Raw genomic sequence first — 21196 nt, forward strand, 5'->3', positions numbered from 1 at the left:
CCCTGCTCTGCAGGAGCCTACTTCTCCCTCTCCTGATCCCCCTGCTTGTGTACTTTCTCTGTCAAATACATAAATAAAATATTTTTTAAAAAAGTAAAAAAATGGGCAGCCCGGGTAGCTCAGCAGTTTAGCACCGCCTTCAGCCCAGGGCCTGGTCCTGGAGACCTGGGATCGAGTCCCACATCGGGCTCCCTGTGTGGAGCCTGCTTCTCCCTCTGCCTGTGTCTTTGCATCTCTCTCTCTCTCTCTCTCTCTCTGTGTGTATGTCTCTCATGAATAAATAAATAAAATCTTAAAAAAATAAAAATAAAAAAGTAAAAAAATGTAAAAACCATCCTTAATTCATGGGCTGAAAAAAAAAAGACTACAGGCCAGATGTGGCCCATGGGCCATTGTTTACCACTGTGTGGTCTATAAGACTGAATGTCAAAAACTGAGGTGCGACCAATGAGAATCACAATGGATACAGGTTCTTTAGTTCTGTTTACTTAATGAGAAGGCATGTGATATCCTTAGTGAGCTCTGCAGAATTATTTATTGGAAGAGTCCTATATCCCAATGAGATATAGGGATATCATTGGGATCTTACCATTGTCCTAACTTCAGGAATATCTAAATAGCAGAAAGTGGAAAAAGAAGGAACACAGGGACATATGATCCCCCATAGTTCTTCATTTTTCTTTCCAAATTGACCAGAAATGCAGGACAAACTGGCAGATAACAGCCTTCTTTTGTTCAAATGTCCTCATCTAATTCATGTTAGACTTAAGAAAGACTGTATTTCTGGTGTCCTAAGTACCCAAAATATTACAGAACTCTTCTTAGTCTGATTGTGTTTTCTTGGCTCCTTGTTTAGAACTGACAACCTGAGCTGAATATTTTAACATGGATTTTACTTGGAAAATGTCAAATCTTTAATTAACAAGCTTTTTTAATGTATAATTTTCATGATTATAGTAATCACTGGGATAATGTCGAGCAGATCATTATCCATACATCCATTGTTTTACTCAACATATGTTAGGCTTTTTTTTTTTTTAAATAAAGTTACTTTAGAATACTTTATACTTACAAAAAGTCTCAAAGATAATACAGAGAGTTCCCATATAATTGTCATCCAGTTTACCCCAATGTTATCCTTTCACATTACAATAGTACAGCTGCCAATGTAAGAAACCAACACTGGTACGTTACAATGAACAAACTCTAGGCTTCATTCAGACTTCCCCTGTGCTAGACTTTTGATTATAAATTCAGAGTAAATTATACAACTGTGCTATCGCTTTATAATAAAAGATGAATAATTAGTCTTTAGTTAGACTAAAAGTATATCATAATCCCAGGATATGTATCTTTCTTCATGATTCCTTTCTCCTAATTATTTTAGTGAATTCATAAGAAAGCAGCCCTGTCAAGATTATTTGATTATTAAAAAGGTCTGAATGGGACTCATCAGCTAGATATTTGAGAGCATTCAATATGTAATATGGAAGAGAAAATTGATAAGGCAACTATTTTACTTTAAAAAGCCAACCAGGGATCCCTGGGTGGAGCAGCGGTTTGGCACCTGCCTTTGGCCCAGGGCGCGATCCTGGAGATCCAGGATCGAATCCCACGTCTGGCTCCCGGTGCATGGAGCCTGCTTCTCCCTCTGCCTGTGTCTCTGCCTCTCTCTCTCTCACTGTGTGCCTATCATGAATAAATAAAAATTAAAAAAAAAAAAAAGAAAAAAGAAAATGTAGCTTTAAAAAAAAAAAAAAGCCAACCAAGACCAAAACCAATGCTTTCATGACTTCCTATTAATATCAACTGTTTTACTTCTGTTAAATCTGTGGCTGCCACAGTTTTACCATACTTGGGAAATAATAGAAAATTAAAAAGGAAACTATCTTCCCTTTTAAGATAGTTCCTTTTTTAAAAAAAGTTTCTATTCCAGTAATAAACATACATTGCTTATTAAAGATCATCTCATATGCTGTTTTCTACATTTTGTTGATTTAAACATCCAACTTTATTGTTCCTTTAAAAAATAAATAAATAAAACACCCCACTCAAGGATTCAGCAAGCCTCTTTCCTTGTTCCTTATCTGATGCATCAGCGCTGTTCACTACTCTTTCTCTCTCTCTCTCTCTCTCTTACTCTCAAGGTCCATTTCACCTCAGCCTGGGCTTATTTCTCCGTGTAAATGAAAGCATAACTCCTCAACAGCAAGCGACTTCTGAAGGGAAATTCTCTCCTTTCATTTAGATAACAGAGGGAGTTGGTTGGACAAGCTTCTCTCTTTTGATGCTAAGAGGATTAGATGGGTCCTTTCAAGTGAAACAGATTCATTAGCTCTGTGAAGCATTAAGACCAGAAACTCATGTGTACTGTGTGTATTTAACCTGTGAATGGGGTTTGTGAGCATTAACTTTAAATCGTCTGTGGGTATTGGGGGAGAGACAGAACTTGATCATGACCAAGTGACATCCTGCAACTCTATAATTGAAAAAGATGATAGTTCTTCTGCCTTAATCTCCACCAAATCTTTCACCTACATCTCTAACATAAAAAAATCATGTTTCTTTTTTACTTGTATTCCTTCCTCTGAATAATTCTGGGTATAGTTTTTCAGTAAATGTGCAGAGGCCAGAAGACACTGAGCTGGAAGATCTAAAGGAAGGAACGGTGAGTGGTCCTCGAGCCAGACATTCTCATGGTTTCTCCCACAGGAAGCAATTTCTTTCCATCTTCTGGTGCCTGATAGGCCGTTAATAGGGGACAAAATGTTCTGGTTCTTAACTTGAGATAAAGAATGGAGCTGGGGCTGTTTAGAAAGCCCGTGTTAGAGGGCCAGGCAGAAAGGGGAGTTGGTTAAGTGTTCTGAGCAGGGACATTAGAAAATTCAGGGGGAGGAGGAAGCAAAAAAGGAGCAAAAGCATCAAGAACACTTTAAGTGGGCCTGTTAAAAAAGTCTATGCAGAGAGATAAACATGGCAAGATGGTGATGGTTGTTGAATCTATGTAGCAGGCATACAGACTTTCATAGTATTGGTCTTTCAGTCTTCATGTATACACAAGTTTCCAAAATAAATAGGATGTGAGAAATCTGTGAATAGGGAATGTATGTTTGAAATTTTTCTTGCAGGAAGTTTCTTGCAGGAAGTTTCATATTCTTCACAGCTGATACAGCACAGGCTGGAACTCCTGCTATGCCAGCTTCAGACTTCTTCAGGGATCAGTGTAAGACACAATCTCATTCATGTCGGTGTCCAATACCATTCCCCCCAGCACCATTTCTGCAAAATACTGTCGACCTTGTCTACAGGGAGAATTAAATCCAAGTATTTTCAAAAATACTTGTCAAATGTTTTGAGAATACCTGGATTAGATCTAAAATGCCAACTTCAAAAATAAAAATAAAAAAATAAAATGCCAACTTCATTCTCTGGAGAATCCCCGTGGAAGACAAAATATAATGCTGTGTGCAATGTCCATAAGTGAATTTGTTGTCAGATCCTCCAATTAATAACCCTCCTTCTAGGAGGATTACAAACATTTCACCTTTCTTAGATACCAAATGCAAAATCTCCCCAACGGTTTGCTGTTGTGGGTCTTCACTGTAGGGCAGGTAGAATGTGGAGAGCCACTGCTTCCCGAGGTTGTTGAAAATGAGGATCGCCCTGATCACTACTGGGCCTGGCAAGGGTGACTGGTGGATGCCGAGGGCCAGGCTGGGGCATCCTTTTCCTACTTGGATTTTTTAGTTGTCTTTTTGTTTGTGGTTGCCATTGGTTTTGTTTGTTTATTTCTTTTGGAAACTTCGAAATAAACATGACAATAGAGATAATGAACGGGTACAGAAGGGAAAAGAATGGGTATCATGAAGCACCATCTACATCATCCACTTTCTACAATTACCAACATTTCCTGGGCTGTTCCGTGTATTCCCCACACTCTATTTTTTCTTTTTCTGGAGTATTTTAAAATAAATCAAGATAGATGTCATATCATCTCACTTATAAGCAGAGGAATACTTTCTAAAGATCCAGGCTTTTTCTTTTTTTTTTTTTTTTTCCTCTTTCTTTTTTTAAAATATGCCAACAGTGTTATCATCATATCTAATAAAATTTATAGTGATTCCTTAATAGCATATATTTTGGAGTAAAGTATTAAGCTCCAACAATTCTAAGAATAATTTTGGGTAATTTTCTTCTATTTTTAATTCTTTTAAAAATTGAACTAATATAATGTTGGATAAATAAATATCTGTATTTGCTATGGACTAAATGTTTGCATTCCCCTCCACCCAAATTCATGTGTTGAAACCTAACCTCCAAAGTGATGGTATTTGGAGGTATGGCCTTTGGGAGATGATTAGGTCATGAGGGTGATTAGTCCCCTTATAAATAGACCCCAGAGGCTCTGTCGGTAAAGCATGTGACTCTGGATCTCAGGGTCATGTCTGAGCCCAATATTGGGTATAGAACTTACTCTTTTTTTTTTTTTTAATAGATGAATACTTTAAAAAAAAATTATTTTTAGTGATCTCTCCACTTAGTGTGGGGCCCAAACTCACAACCCCAAGATCAAGAGTCACATGCTCTTCCAATGAAGCCTGCTACTCCCCCCTCCCATTACTCTAAAACAACAAGTCATCCCAGAGAGCTCCCTTGTCCCTTCCACCATAGGAGGACGCACATGAATTAGGAAGCAGGTCCTCACCAGGCACTGAATCAGTCCACACCCTGATCTTGAGCTTCCAGCCCCCCAAGTCTATGAGAAATAAAATTTTGTTGTTTATGCGCCACCCAGCCTACGGCAGTCTATTACAGCAGTCTGCAAACAGTAAGACAATACTTCTGCAAAGGCATTTAAGAAATTGAAGTTCATGGTTTCCTAGCTGGTTTAGTCCATAGAGTATATGACTCTTGATATCAGAGTTGTAAGTTCAAGCTCCATGTAGGGGGTAGAGATTACTTAAAAACATAATCTTTAGGGGTGCCTCAGTGGCACCATTGGTTAAGCATCTGGCTCTTGGTTTCGGTGCATGTGGCAATCTCATGGTTGTGGGATTGAGCCTCATGTCAGGCTCCATGTTCGGCACTTCATGAGAGTCTGCTTGGGACTCTCTCTCCATCTCTCTGCGCCTCTTGCTTGTGCACATGTGTGCACTCTCTCTCTCTGAGATGAATAAATCTTGAATATATATATATATATATATATATATATATATAAAATCTTAAAGGAAATTGAAGATCAACAGAACTATTGTGATAAAAGATAAATAACAGCACTAGTGCTCAGAAAAAAACAAACAAGGAAGAATTTTACATAAAATCTCAAAAAATATTTGACATGACTATTGCCAAAAGTATGATAAAAACAAGAATTCTCATAGCTTATTAGTGGGTATGTGAATTGGTTAGCATACTAGGCAGATGGCACTTTAGAAGGGTAACTGAAGGAAGTTTGATGAAAGGATTATTTATAGATGTGCCCAGAGTTGAGGGAAACTACAAGGGTTGGTGAAGTACCCAAGGCCCTGCAGGAAGTGGTTGCCTTGGGGCCTCATGCAGCCAGGGGAGGGAGCATCCACTGAAATGCACTGAGAGTGAGAGGAGAAGGGGGGTGGAGCCGCCCAATGAGCTTTTGGAAGAGGAATGCAGCCACTGCCAACCACAAGCCTGGGGCTCCTTCTTCCCACCCTCCCATCCTGCGCCAGTGTGTCTCACAGGGAACTGACTGGAAGCCAGTGGGTAAAGACAGGGTCTGATACAGTTTTATAGAGGCTGCCCTCTGAAGAGCAGAGTGGAGAGAGCTGATGTATCTCCATACAGAGGGGCAAGCAGACTATCCAACATGGAGACAAGGTGACGTTATCTATCAGTTTTACCTGAACACCTCTGGATCTAGCAATTTGACTTCTGAGAACTCACCCTACAGAAAATCTCCAATGCAAATCAAGCTGGAAAATGAAAAATAGGAGTATTTTGTATTTGTCGAGGAGTATTTTGTATTTACTGTGTATGAGGGACCAAGCAAGGCATTTTACACTTAATCCTCACAAGAACCCATGAGTTTGGCACTAATACTATGGGCATTTTACACTAAAGGAAATTACAGGGATCCCTAGGTGGCGCAGCGGTTTGGCGCCTGCCTTCGGCCTAGGGCGCGATCCTGGAGACCCAGGATCGAATCCCACATCGGGCTCCCGGTGCATGGAGCCTGCTTCTCCCTCTGCCTGTGTCTCTGCCTCTCTCTCTCTCTCCCTCTGTGACTATCATAAATAAATAAAAAATTAAAAAAAAATTTAAAAAAAAAAAAAAAAAAAAAAAAATAAAGGAAATTACAGTTGAGTAAAGCTAACACAGGGCCAGAGAGTTCATAAGTGACAATAATGGGACTTTAATTAAGTCTTTAACGCAATCTGTCTGACCCCAGTGTTGAAGCTGTGAGTAAATCTACAGCGGCACTGTCTGTAAAAACAAAAGCCTGAAGTACAGCCTAAATGATGCAATTTCGGTCCAAGGTGAATCAATTATGGTACATCTACACAATGAAATACTATGCAGCTTAAAAAAAGAATGGACTTGGGGCACCTGGGTGGCTCAGTGGTTGAGCATCTGCTTTGGCTCAGGTCATGATCCCAGGATCCTGGGACTGAGTTCCACATTAGGCTCCCCATAGGGAGCCTGCTTCTCCTCTGCCTGTGCCTCTGCCTCTGTGTCTCTCATGAATAAACTTAAAAAATTAAAAAAAAAAAAAAGAATGGAGCAGATCTATATGTGCTGCTATGGAAAGTTACGCAGTATGTGGGGGGAGAAACAAAGGTACAGAACACTGTGCCAATTTGTACATAAAAATGAAAGGCACACAAGAAGCTGAACAAGGGTTATCTTCCAGTTATAAGAACTGGTAATTCAGGGAGAATTTTTCAGCGTATACCTTTTAGTCCTGCATTTTAACATATCTATTTTAATATATATATTACTTTTCAATAAATATGTGATTTTAATATATTATTTTCCAATAAATACATGATTGAATAAAAAGTCACACATCACACATGCAAATGTACATAAAGTTTCCAAAAGAATATTAGCAGGTAACATTAGTAGAGCACTAATCTAAATGTTTTAAGGTTTTATATATTTATTTGACAGAGAGTGAGTGCACACAAGCAGGGGGAGGGGCAAAGGGAGAGGGAGAAGCAGACCCCATGCTAAGCAGGGACCCCCCCCCCCAACAACATGGGACTCGATCCCAGAACCCCGGGATCATGACCTGAGTCAAAGGCAGATACTTAACTGACTGAGCCACCCGGGTACCCCTAATCTAAAGATTTTTTTTTTTAAGATTTTATTTATTTGTTTATGAGAGACACAGGGGGAGAGAGAGGCAGAGAGATACAGGCAGAGGGAAAAGCAGGCTCCATGCAGGGATCCCGGGTTTCCAGGATCAGGCCCTGGGCTAAAGGTGGCAGTAACTGCTGAGTCACTCGGGCTGCCCTAAAGATTTTTATAAGTATTATCTCTAAATATGCAAGAGAACCATATTAAGTGGGTATTGCTATTATCCTCATTTTTAAAATGGAGGAAGAGAGGACTGTGGATACGAAGAGATTAAATAATTTGTCCAAGGTTACCCAAGGTAGCAGAGCTAGTATCTGAACACTAGTTGAGAGTCTAGCTTGAGAGCCAAGGCTTCTAAATAAGTTCTTAATGAATATTTTGGTTTCTGATACTTTGTCTTAACACAGTATTAGCTTTTTTCAACAATTACACTGTAGAGCTAGTTCATTTTAATGTATAGGCAATCAGGTGCACCTAGACGGCTCAGTTGGTTAAGTGTCTGTCTTTAGTTCAGGTCATGATCCTGCGATCCTGGGATAGAGCCCTGTGTTTGGCTTCCTGATCAGTGAGGAGTCTGCTACTCTCTCTGCCCCTGCCTTTCTACTCATGCGTTGTCTTTCCCTTTCTGTCTCTCTCAAATAAATAAAATATTAGAAAAAAAAAGTAGTGCATAAGCAATCAAAATTTCCAAGTTTTTTGTTTGTTTTATGATTACCAAGCCTAGTCTCCTTGTATTTGTACAAAAATCTTTTTACACATTGGCAGAGGAGGTGTGCTTATCAGATTTAAAAATTATCCACAGAGCCACTAAACTGGACAGTGAGTGATGGGCTGATCTCTGTGAGACACCACCTGGACAAGTTGACTCTGATATACTAATAATACAGTGTGTGTGGTTTAAAGGGGTGATTAATCTGTCCACATTTCTTTATCATGGCCACAAGATGACATACTAGGCTTTCCTCATCATTTTGCTGGAATCACTGGTTTTATTCCACTGATTTAGCACTATAATTGTACTTCCATCACTACCCTCTCCCTTTTTTTTAGAAGAGTCTGGATTGAAAGGACTTGTTTACAGAACACAAGGGGGCTTCCTTTTCTTTTTAATAATAAATTTATTTTTTATTGGTGTTAAATTTCCCAACATACAGAATAACACCCAGTGCTCATCCCATCAAGTGCCCCCCTCAGTGCCCGTCACCCAGTCACCCCCACCCCCCGCCCTCCTCCCCTTCCACCACCCCTAGTTCGTTTCCCAGAGTTAGGAGTCTTCATGTTCTGTCTCACAAGGGGGCTTCCATTACCATGTCATTCTCACAGATGCAGTTTGCTCATAATTTTACCAACAATTTGATTTTCAAATTTACTAGTTCCTATTTTGAGAATTAAACTTCCTCCTCCTTTTTTCCCTCAAAATTTGAGATTTGTTTCTTTGCCCAGTCTTTTAGACTCACAGCACATGGGCCAGTTCCTACATTATCCTATTTTGTCTAGTTCTGGACACTTCATTTTAAACACCTGCGGTGGTATCATTTGATGCTCTTACACATTCTTTTGGGCTTCAGTTCTTTGTTAAAACGTTGCAGGCTACTGTAAACATTGCTTTACGAAGGAGGAGAAGAAAAATAATTGGCTATTTTCCTTGCTTATTGCTCTCTTGGCATTTATGCTAATTTCATCAAAGCAGCAGAGATTCCTGTTCTTCCTGTTTCTTTTTAAATCCCAATATGCTTCAGCCCTTTTCCTCAAGGTGGGGTGGGAAACTGGACAAAGTCTCCCTTTTGTCACCTCCATCCTGTTGCCCTCCTAGAGGAGCAGCCATGAATCTGCCTGGATCCAGGTCAGTGGCTGGGATACTCTGCTTGTGGGAGGGGCACTAAAGGGCACTACTCTTCTCCTCCTGGCTATAGTGGTAGCTGGGACAGTTGCTATTTTTCTCTTCTCTGTTTACATAAAACCTCAAGCAGGGGTGCCTGGGTGGCTGTCAGTTAAAGCGTTCAACTCTTGATATTGGCTCAGGTCATGATCTCAGGATTGTGAGATGAGCCCTGCATTGGGCTCTGCACTGAGCATGGAACTGCTTAAAATCCTCTCCCTTTTCAGGGCACCTGGGTGGCTCAGTAGGTTAAGCATCTGCCTTCGGCTTAGGTCATGATCTTGGGGACCTGGGATCAAGGCCCATATGAGGCTCCCTACTTATCAGGGAGTCTGCTTCTTCCTCTCCCTGTGCCACCTCACGCCCCCCACACTTGTGCATGCATGTGCTCTCTCTTTCTCTCACTGGAATAAATAAGTGAAATCTTAAAAAAAAATAAAATTCTCTTCCTTTCCCTCCCCACCCTCTAAAAAAATAAAATAAAAAATAAAACCTCGGGTGGTCTCAGTTCGTTCTTGGCAGAAAGATTTAGGTCCTGAGTGTACATTGTGTCCTGCGGCCTGGTTTACCAGAGCTACAAAGGCAGTCACAGGAATCCACTTAGAGATGAAGGGGAAGCCGGGAGAGGCTTCTGTACACTGCTGCCTCTTACACATCTCAAAGGAAGCAGCAATGGTTGGCCTGAAGCAGGGTCTGGATATCCTGAGTGCAATTCCAGTACCTGCTTCCTGAGTCTACACCTGAACTTGCTCAGAACAGCCCTGTGCTTGGTTTTTATTTTTATTTTTTAAAAGATTTTATTTATTTATTCATGAGACACACAGAGGGAGAGGAAGAGACATAGGTAGTACTCCATCCCAGGACCCGGAGATCACAACCTGAGCCAAAGGCAGATGCTCAACCACTGAGCCACCCAGGCATCCCAGTGCTTGCTTGGTTTTTATACTTCCCTTACCATCTTGAAATTATGAGTTTTTTCTTTTTTTAACACAAGGGCTCTCCTGTTCATCTGGCACTGGACCTGCCCCAATGACGCAGCCAGGCCTGATCTACCTGTTACCTGCTTCTATGGGGGAGGAAATAACTCTGTGGTGGGTTTCATAGAGGCTGTGGAGGTTCTTGCTTAGAGGGCATTCGGCAGTTTTGAGGAAGGTACGCTGCCTTTCATCTTTCTTCCAAACCTTTTAAAATCCCGCACTTCTGAGAAAACTCTGCTCACACTGGTCCTTCAGATGCCTGCCTCCCTCTTCTCTTCATTTTCACAGACACACACCATTTTGACTGGAGCTTGCTTTTCTGATTTTCTTAAACACTCTAGAGTCTTGAATCCAACACAAATATGGTTGGTGATCTATTTTGGTTCTTTTCATTGAATTTCTTTTTCAATCTATTTTCCATAAGTCTATTTCAAATCTTAACCCATAAATTCCCCAGAGGAAAAAAAAAAGTTGCATTAGCAAATCTGCAGCACAAATAAGGCATCCTCTAACTTCCCCTGCTTCTCCTTTCCATGGACAGGAGTGGCTTTAGCACTTCTTATATGCCTATTCCTATGTACCTTGCTCACCCACAACTCTTTTTTTCACTCTGGTAGGGAGAAAGTGATTCTTATACATACCCATTTCAAAATTATTTATCAAGTTTCTTTTTTTTTTAAGGCTTTATTTATTTATTCATGAGAGAAGAAAGGCGTGCAGAGACACAGGCAGAGGGAGAAGCAGGCCCCATGCAGGGAGCCCACCGAGGGACTGGATCCCGGGTCTCCAGGATCACGCCCTGGGCTGAAGGCCACGCTAAACCACTGAGCCACCCGGGCTGCCCATTTATCAAGTTTCTTGCAAGAAAATAGCCTTTCTTGGGAGGGTGGAAAGTAACTTTGCTATCTCTGATAGATAGATTCCTTGGGTTTTTTTTTCTTTAGTCTAAGAATGTGCCAACTATCTAGAGTAAAGGTCAGCAAAACATGGTCATCAGGCCAAATTCAGCCCATGGCCTGTTTTGTCTTGCCTGAGAACTAAGAACAGTTTTTATTTTTTTATTTTTTTTATTTATTTTTTTTTTTCAGTTTTTATTTTTTTAGGGTGGTACACACACACACACACACACACACACACACGCACACACACAGTGTGCAATAAAGGAAACCTAAAATATTTACTATCTGTCCCTGTAAAGAAAAAAGTCTCCCAACTCTGGATTTAGAGAACTGTAACAATCTGCTCTCCCTTCCCACTGAAGTCAACAGAAAAAGTTACTCTAAGCTTTGGCAAAAGCAGTCTTCAAACTCCACTGGGTCCTGAATCCTGTGTTTTCTTTCTGTTCTCTCTCCGCAGCAGCTGTTTCTAAGCATGTCTACTGTGCCTAAGAGCATTACACTGGGCTCTATGCTCTTGGCAAGCCCTCAGACCTTTCTGAGGAAAGTATTCCCAAACACAAGCTTTCTACATAAAATATCTGTGGTTTGTGCCCTTCACCAGAAGCCAACCCTGCTGCCCTGGGCAGCAGTCCAAGGCAGCCAGGGTAGAGAGAGGGAGAACCTCCCTTCAAAGAGGACAGTACAGTGGCACCCTGCCCAGTGGGGACGCTCCTGCTGGGGAATACTAGTAGACCCCCCCACCCCCAATAAGGCACTCTCTTTTAGGACCTACAGATACTTAGGTGTACTCAAAAAAGAGAAGCCTCAAAAACTCAGGTTATTTGGGGGCACCTGGCTGGCTCAGTCGGTGGAGCATGCAACTCTTGATCTCAGGGTCATAAGTTCAAACTCAACATTGGGAGGGAGAGATCACTTAAAAAAAATTAAAAGGACACCTGAGTGGCTCAGTGGTTAAGCGTGGCTCAGTGGTTAAGCGTCTGCCTTTGGCTCAGGTGGTGATCCTGGGTCCTGGGATCAAGTCCTACATTGGGCTCCCCACAGGGAGCCTGCTTCTCCCTTTGCCTATGTCTCTGCCTCTCTCTGTGTCTCCTGTGAATAAAAAAATAAAATCTTAAAAAAAATTAAAATTAAAAAATAAAACCCCTCAGGTTATTCATTCAGTTCTCAGAGGACTGTTGGTAATCTTGGCTTTGGAAGTACTTCAACCCAGAGTGACTGATCAGCTGCTGAGGGGGCGCTCCTATAGCATTTCTGGGCCCTGTGCCTCCATGCAATGTACTCCCATGTCTCTTTCTTGCAGTGTATGCAAGCCTTAATAAATGCAACATCCACTGCAGTTGCGAGCCTGCATCAGTTTCCCCTTGCTCCAGGTGGTCTTACTCCTGCTACCCTCACCTGCCCCTTGCTAAGCCTCTTTCTCAGCCTTTCCTTCTGCCACGGGGAGCATTTCTGTGTGGCCAACCTAGGGGAATGGGGCGGTGTAGCGTTATAACACAGCCCTCATGCCTGCACCTGGTGGACTGCATAGCTGGTCTTCTAACCACCATCATGAGCTGGCAATTCTAAACAACATCAGATAAAATACTCCTTCCTGAAAACAATCTTTTGCTGGTCAGTTCTAAACACTGTAGCAGTTACTGTTGGTTTTCCTAAAATAAAACTTGAGCACTTTTTATTATTCCATTAATAAACATTATACTCTTCACGCGGGTATTCAGAGACCTCCGGGTTATGTGCTTGGCATCCCACACACCCAGCCTCAGCCACACACAGCTGGTTTGGAGAGTACGTGTCCAGTGGAATCAGTGCAGTTCACTTTGGGTACAGCTCCTGTCTCCAGTCCCTGGCGTACTGTATTTTTGCTTTTAAATACTAGATTAAGGGGCACCTGGGTTGCTCAGTCAGTCAAGAATCTGCCTTTGGCTTGGGTCATGAACCCAGGGTCTGGGCCTGGGCTCCACATTGGGCTCCCTGCTCAGCGGGGAGCCTGCTTCTTCCTTTACCCCTCCCCCTGCTTGTGTTCTCTGTCAAGTAAATAAAAAAAAAAATCTTTAAAAAAAATACTAGATTGAGAAAAAAATGATAGCACAGTCATTATACATATAGGTAGAGAAACAGAACTTGAGTCACTTTAATTCTGTCATATTTTGAGACCACCTGGAATTCTTATCTGTGTTTAAAATTCAAAACTGTCAGTGCAAATGGAGAAGTTTTGTAAGGACAGATTTTAGTTCACACTTGAAACATTTTACTGAATTTGAGTAAAATCTTTAAAGTTGACATTTCCTTAAAAAAAAAGTTGAAACTTCTTTTTAAATTAATTGTTTAAGGATCAGTGGTTGCCAAGGGTTGTGGAAAGGGAGGGACTTGAGAACCTATCTAATCATGGGCACCTGGGTAGCTCAGTTGGTTGAGTGCCCGACTTTTGGTTTTAGCTCAGGTCATGACCTCAGATACATGAGATCAAGGCTCGCATCAGGGTATGGAGCTGGCTTAATATTCTCTCTGCCCCTCCCCCACTCTTAAAAAAAAAAACATATCCAGCAGGACCATTTAGTATTTTCCTCTAAATTGTATCTTTTGCATGCAAAACAAAAGTATCAAAGTATTACTTTCTTCCCTTTTTTGTACTGTAATTTATCAAAAATCTTTTTCTTACACAGAAAGTTCAAAACAGAAAACTTTCACTTTCTGCATTTACTTTCTGGTTGTTTTAATATTTGCCTCATTTCATGATTCCTGAAAATAACATTTGTTAAAAATGATCCACACTAAATAAACTAGTCCATCCAGACAATGGAATATTATTCAGGATGAGAAGAAATGAGTCATGAAGAGACAGGGAGGAAACTTAAATGCATATCAGTAAATGAAAGAAGCCAATCTGAAAAGGCTACATACTGTTTGATTCCAACTCTGATACTGTGGGCAAGCTCAAACCCTGGAGGCAGTAAAAGGATCAGTGGTTGTCAAGGGTTGTGGAAAGGGAGGGATGAATAGGTCGAGCACAGAGGGTTTTTAGGGCAGTGAAAATACTCTGTATGATATGATGTACACATGTCTTACACCCTGGTGCAGACCCACAGAATGTACAACACCAAGAATAAACAAAGGTTAGGCTTTGTGTGATAAAGAGGTATCAAAGTAGCCTCCTGACCTGTAACAAATGTGCCACTCCAGTGCAGGCGCAGGATGTTGACATCCTGGGGAGGCTATGCCTGTATGGAGGCAGAGGGTGTATGGGAAAATCCTATGCCTTTGGCTCAAGTTTGCTGTGAACCCAAAATTGCTCTTTAAAAAAACCCCACTCTGGGTGTTTAATGAGCTCAGTACACCCCTGGGCATCCCTCTTACAGCCCCCCATTCTTAGCTCACACACTCTCCCGCCTTCCCAGCAGTTACACTGACTTCACAGCTTTATCTGTTTCTTCCCTTGCCCCCTGCAACTTTTCCCTGGTTCCTGGCTCCTCTCTAGCAGCATTTAAACATGCCCAAACATTTCCTATCCCTTGCCAGATTCCTTTATAGAGTTTTCTGTGTTTGCTGGTTCCACAGGTTCACCTGCTACTTTACCCTCAACCTGCTGCAGTGTGATGGCGGTACCCACCCCTAAGATGCCATGCTCGCCTGGTTTCTTTTGCCTCTTGGGTTGTTCTTTTTTCTGTTGCTTACATATCAAAGGTCCTCAGACTTAGATCCTGAGATCCTTTCATCTCCTGCTCCACAATGTTCTTGAGTGATTTTATTTATTCAGAGTGAGGACACTTCAATTCTGTCATATTTTGAGACTACCTGGAATTCTTATTCAAGAGGAATAAGAATATTATCTAGAGATCTAGACTCAAGACTCAAGAATATAGACTTGAGACTTGAATATATAGACTCAAGAATAAGAATCTTATCTAGAGGACACCTAGACTCAAAGAAGTAACCTAAAGTCATGTTGTATGACAGCATTAGAATGAGGGTCATGTGTAATCTAAGTCGACCGTGTGCTAGACACTGTGTTTGGCCATACAATGATAATGAGATGGTATCCCTCCCCCTCCAACTTTTGTAACCTTCATAGTCCTTCCCTTCCGTCCTCCCTTCCACCCCCCCCCCCCCATTCCATTGGGCCCTTGCCTGTCTAGTTCAGGTCTCAGTTTATTTTATTTTACTTTTAAAAATATTTTATTTATGTATTCATGAGAGACACAGAGAGAGGCAAAGACAAAGGCAGAGAGAGAAGCAGGCTCCATGCAGGGAGCCCGATGTGGGACTTAATCCCGGGACTCCAGGATCACACCCTGGGCCGAAGGCAGGCGCTCAGCCACCCAGGCATCCAAGGTCTCAGTTTAAAATGTCCCTTCAGGGCACTTGGGTGGCTCAATCTGTTAAGCGTCTGCCTTTGGCTCAGGTCATGATCTCAGGGTCCTGGGATCAAGCCCTGCATTGGGCTCCCTGGTCCATGGGGAGTCTGCTTCTCCCTGTCCCTCTGCCCTGCTTGTGTGTGTGTGCTCTCTCTTAAATAAATAAAATCTTTTAAATCTTTTTTTAAAATTTTTATTTATTCATGATAGTCATCACAGAGAGAGAGAGAGACAGGCAGAGACACAGGCAGAGGGAGAAGCAGGCTCCATGCACCGGGAGCCCGACGTGGGACTCGATCCCGAGTCTCCAGGATCGCGCCCTGGGCCAAAGGCAGGCACTAAACCGCTGCACCACCCAGGGATCCCAATAAAATCTTTTAAATAAATAAATGTCCCTTCATCTGAGAAATCTTGCCTGACTACTCTTGAGACTGGCTGTGCCTCACAGCACCCTCTACCTATTCCCATGCATTTCTTACTAGGGCTTCTAATTGTTGACTTGTCTATTTTTCCCCATTGGCATTTACGTTGCTTACAGTTTAAGACCTTTCCTCTGCTTGAGCAAGAAGAGCAGAGTGAGCCATGCTACTGGGAGCCACACCAACTCTCCTATTTTGCCAGGGCAATGGACACCAAGCTCATTGAGGGCAGCAGAACTCTGTCTACAGGCACCATCATACCCACAATACTTAGTGCAATACCTGGTATATGGTAATTACTCAGAAATTGTTTGCTCTTTGAAGAATGAGTGGAAAAAAAGAATGAATGAGCCACTTGACTTTATGCTAAATGTTGGAACAGAACTTTGAGAAATGTCCTATTTCTTGGGCAGAGAAAAGATCACAGAGGAGGAGGGCTATTCTGTTGGGAGGTGGATTAATGGACTAGCCGACTTCTGGAGGTTCCTACGGATCCAGTGATTCTGGTTTTGGAAATAGGATTTATTCATCCTTGTTACTAACATTTTGAAGAATGTTACTTCGCAGAGATATTAATGAAAGTATAGTTTGCTCAATAGGTGAGAAAATCAATATTGTATAATAGCTTGTTAGATGCAGAAGTCTTTCAAATTTAAGTTCGGCTTTTAATCACGTTGGATAGTATTGCCACCTAGTGGGGAATATAAAAATTATTCCTGGAACTACATACCGAGACTACTGGGTAAATTATTGTGGATAAGGTTATTAATGTTCTGAAACTGAACCTAAACAGGCTATTTCAAGAAGAATTCTGTTGGCCTGGTATTTGCTGTAACTCAGGTGATCTGACTGACCTGCTGATCACAAGGTCAACTGAAATTTCTAATAAGGAAAGTTCAACATTTCTTTGAAACTTTGTCCTTAAAATACATTCCACTAAGAGTGTGCACAGAAAAAAAAAAAAGAGAATACTATAGTCAATATTGTATCCAAAATGTACTTGAATTAATTCTTTTCTCTATTACCCACCGAATACACAGGATTGCTTTAGGGTTTGCTTTTGTTCACGCATTTTCATTTACTTTTTCCAACATTTTATTATAAAAATTTCAAACAAGCTGAAAAAATTTTACAGTGAACATCATCTACACACCCACTACCTAGAGTCTACCACTGCTTTACCACATCCATCTAAACATCCCCATATCTATCCATCTATTTTATGTTTTTGAAGCATTTCAAAATAAACTGCAGATATTGGCTCATTTCCCTCTAAATACTTCAATGTCCATTATCATTAACAAGTTTTTATTTATGTTTTCCTTTTTTTTTAATTTTTTTTTTTTTTTTATTTATCTATGATAGTCACACACACAGAGAGAGAGAGGCAGAGACACAGGCAGAGGGAGAAGCAGGCTCCATGCACCGGGAGCCCGACGTGGGATTCGATCCTGGGTCTCCAGGATCGCGCCCTGGGCCAAAGGCAGGCGCCAAACGGCTGCGCCACCCAGGGATCCCTATTTATGTTTTCCATTTATGAAATACATCATTCAAAAGTAAAGAAGTAGATCCTCAAAAGTCTCACTCCTATCCTGTTCTCACTCCCATTAAATAACTACATTCCATTTTCATTCATTCCTGATTGAGCCTCTCTGTTTCTTTTTTATGAATATATAAGTACAGACATATATTCTCAATACTTTCTTCACTAAGGGTAGGATGCTACATATACTCTCTCATTCCACTCTTTTCACTTAATGGCATATCCTGAGAATTCTCCATTTCAGAGAACTTCCTAATTCTTTGTTTATGGCATCATAGTACTACATTGCATAGCTAAATTGTAATATTTTCAACCCACCTTCTATGTACTATGCAATTTACATGCCTTTCCAATCATTAGGCATCATAGATCATGTCATAATGAAAAGCCCTGCACACGTTATCTTAAATTTATGGTGGCAAACCTTCAGAGTAAACCCCCAGAAGTGGAATTGCTAGGTTCAAAGTCAATGTGCATATGGACAGGGCAGCAATGAATTGGTACAAACAGCCAATTAATACAGGGCTTTTACATTCTGCACTCCCACTAGCCATGTATGAGAATACTTGCTCCCTCCCAGCCTTGCCTAGTGTTTCATTAGTATTCTGTTTCCTGTAGCAAATTATCACACTCTTATCAGCTTAAAACCAAACACATTTATTATCTCATAGTTACTACGTGTCAGCAGTCTGAGCACAGCTTAGTTGGGCCCTGTGTTCATGGTCTTACAAGGCTGTATATGATGTGTTAATAGGGCTGTGTTCTCATTTGGAGGCTCCAGGGAGGACAACTCTGACTCTGAGCCTCTTCAGGTTCTCGGCAGAATTTATCTCTTTGGGGCTATAGAACTCATGGTGGCTGGTTTCTTCAAGGCCAGTAGGGGATGGTTTCAGCCCTCAAGAAAGGTTGAAGCCTTCTGTAGAAGGGCACCCTACTAGTAAGTCAGGGCCACCAGGATAATATCCCTTTTGATTAATGTAAAGCCAACTGATTGGGACCTTAATTACATACAGAAAATCTACCTGCCTTTGCCATATACAATAACCTATTCAAGGGCATAACTCCAAAGATCAGATATCATGGGGGACTGTTTTAGAATTTTGCTTACTGGAAGTACCATAGTCAAGCTTTTGAATATTTGCCAATCTGGGGCACCTGGATGGCTCAGTGGTTGAGTGTCTGCCTTTGGCTCAAGTAATGATCCTAGGGTCCTGGGATTGAGTCCAACATTGGACTCCCCACAGGGAACCCGCTTCTCCTTCTATGTCTCTGCCTCTCATGAATAAATACTAATAAAAAAAAAGAATATTTGCCAATCGGCTTGGTGAGAAAGTTTCTCAGTGCTTTCATTTGTAGATCTCTTTTTTATGAGTGAGGTTGAGTGTTGTTTCAAACATTTAAGAATCATTTGTATATCTTCTTCCCTGAACTCTCTCTTCCCGTCTTTTGTCCTTTTTCCCCAATGAGTTGGTGGTTTTATTCCCTTCAGTGTTTTCAGAGCTCTTTATTAATTAGGGAAATTAGGACTTTATCTGCAAAATATATTGCATACATTTTCTCTCAGCTCATCATTTGCCTTTTGTCTCTGCTTATGGAAATCATCTGGTTTTTAAGATGCTGAAAAAAATTTCAATTTTTCGGCCGGAGGCCGCAGCGGGACCCGCGCCGGAACCATGTTTCGCAACCAGTATGACAATGACGTCACTGTTTGGAGCCCTCAGGGCAGGATTCATCAAATTGAATATGCAATGGAAGCTGTCAAACAAGGTTCAGCCACAGTTGGTCTGAAATCAAAAACCCATGCGGTGTTGGTCGCATTGAAGAGAGCACAGTCAGAGCTTGCAGCTCATCAGAAGAAAATTCTTCATGTTGATAACCATATTGGTATCTCAATTGCGGGACTTACTGCTGATGCTAGACTGTTATGTAATTTTATGCGCCAGGAGTGTTTGGATTCCAGATTTGTATTTGACAGACCTCTTCCTGTGTCTCGTCTTGTATCTCTAATTGGAAGCAAGACCCAGATACCAACACAGCGGTATGGCCGGAGACCATATGGTGTTGGACTGCTTATTGCTGGTTATGATGATATGGGCCCTCACATTTTCCAAACCTGTCCATCTGCCAACTATTTTGACTGTAGAGCCATGTCCATTGGAGCCCGTTCTCAATCAGCTCGCACTTACTTGGAGAGACATATGTCTGGGTTTATGGAGTGCAATTTGAATGAACTGGTTAAACATGGTCTGCGTGCCTTACGAGAGACACTTCCTGCAGAACAGGACCTAACTACAAAGAATGTTTCCATTGGAATTGTTGGTAAAGACTTGGAGTTTACGATTTATGATGATGATGATGTATCTCCGTTCCTGGAAGGTCTTGAAGAAAGACCACAGAGAAAGGCACAGCCTGCTCAACCTGCTGATGAACCTGCAGAAAAGGCTGATGAACCAATGGAGCATTAAGTCACAAACCAGTCTATATGTGTATTATCAAATATGTAAGAATGCAGGAGCCTTTACTGATGACAGTAATCTATACTTTGAACCAAAAGATGCAGCGTGGTCTTCTGGTATGTTTTAGGAATCGGTCCAGATGTGTTTTTCCCAAGTAACTTGTCTGAACCATATAATGGTGTGCATTTTTCTTTGAGAGGGTCTATATAATCATTTTCTAGAAAGTATAGTTATCTGTACTAATGTTTTTATATGAAGAACATAGTGTCTTTGTGGTTTTAAAGACAACTGTGAAATAAAATTGTTTCACCTGCCTGTGAAAAAAAAAAAAAAAAAAAAAATTTCAATTTTTCTTTTTTTTTTTTAAGATTTTATTTATTTATTCATGATAGTCACACAGAGAGAGACAGAGAGGCAGAGACACAGGCAGAGGGAGAAGCAGGCTCCATGCAGGAAGCCCGTCGTGGGATTCGATCCCGGGTCTCCAGGATCACGCCCCCGGCCAAAGGCAGGTGCCAAACCACTGCGCCACCCAGGGATCCCTCAATTTTTCTAATCAATGTGTAGGCTACTATGATCTAGGCTAAGTAAAACATACCTAAAGGCCCACATATAGCACATGGGCACCATCCACACCATCCTGCCTTTTAATTCTGCACCAAAAGTATCCTCTAAAGACAGTTGACATATATACATATACTATATATACACACATACTACGTAATTTTTAATATCACTTGAGCCATTAATTTTGAACCTCCATTAGTAATATGTTTCACTATATCACATCCCTTAGCTATGCTTCTACTACATCAAATGGTTTGTCAAAAAATAAATTGGGGGACACTCAGTGGTTGAGTGTCTGCCTTTGGCTCAAGTAATGATCCTAGGGTCCTGGGATTGAGTCCCACATAGGGCTCCCCACAGAGAGCCTTCTCCTCCCTCTGCCTATGTCTCTGCCTCTCTGTTTTTCATGAATAATAAAATCTTTAAAAATAAATAAAATACAATAAAAAATAAATTGGTGGAAAAATGTGTGGTTGCCAAGGTTTTTTTTTTTAAGATTTTATTTATTTATTCATAGAGACAGAGAGAGGGAGAGGCAGAGACACAGGCAGAGGGAGAAGCAGGCATCATACAGACAGCCTGATGTGGGACTGGATCCAGGGTCTCCAGGATCAGGCCCTGGGCTGCAGGCGGCGCTAAACCACTGTGCCACTGGGGCTGCCATGCCAAGGTTTTTATAGCCAAATATTTTCCAGTATTTCCACTTCCTCACTCCTTGTTTAATCCTTTTTAAGTTACTACTCTTAAAAAATTTATTATTGAATGTTTC

General features: G+C 41.3%; 1 protein-coding gene and 1 pseudogene across 1 annotated transcript; one reads left to right on the forward strand and one right to left on the reverse strand.

The window, feature by feature from the left end:
• Positions 1 to 1776: 1776 nt before the first annotated feature.
• LOC112659607 (AP-3 complex subunit sigma-1-like) lies at positions 1777 to 3743 on the reverse strand (annotated as a pseudogene).
• A 15297-nt stretch (positions 3744 to 19040) lies between these two features.
• On the forward strand, positions 19041 to 20175 carry LOC125754355 (proteasome subunit alpha type-1). The gene has a single exon (XM_049105885.1). The coding sequence runs from the start codon at positions 19078 to 19080 to the stop codon at positions 19867 to 19869; it is 792 nt and encodes a 263-aa protein (XP_048961842.1). The 5' UTR covers positions 19041 to 19077; the 3' UTR covers positions 19870 to 20175.
• Positions 20176 to 21196: the final 1021 nt, after the last annotated feature.

This window comes from Canis lupus, chromosome 35 (genome assembly GCF_003254725.2).
Source record: "Canis lupus dingo isolate Sandy chromosome 35, ASM325472v2, whole genome shotgun sequence".
Taxonomy (NCBI): Eukaryota; Metazoa; Chordata; class Mammalia; order Carnivora; family Canidae; genus Canis; species Canis lupus.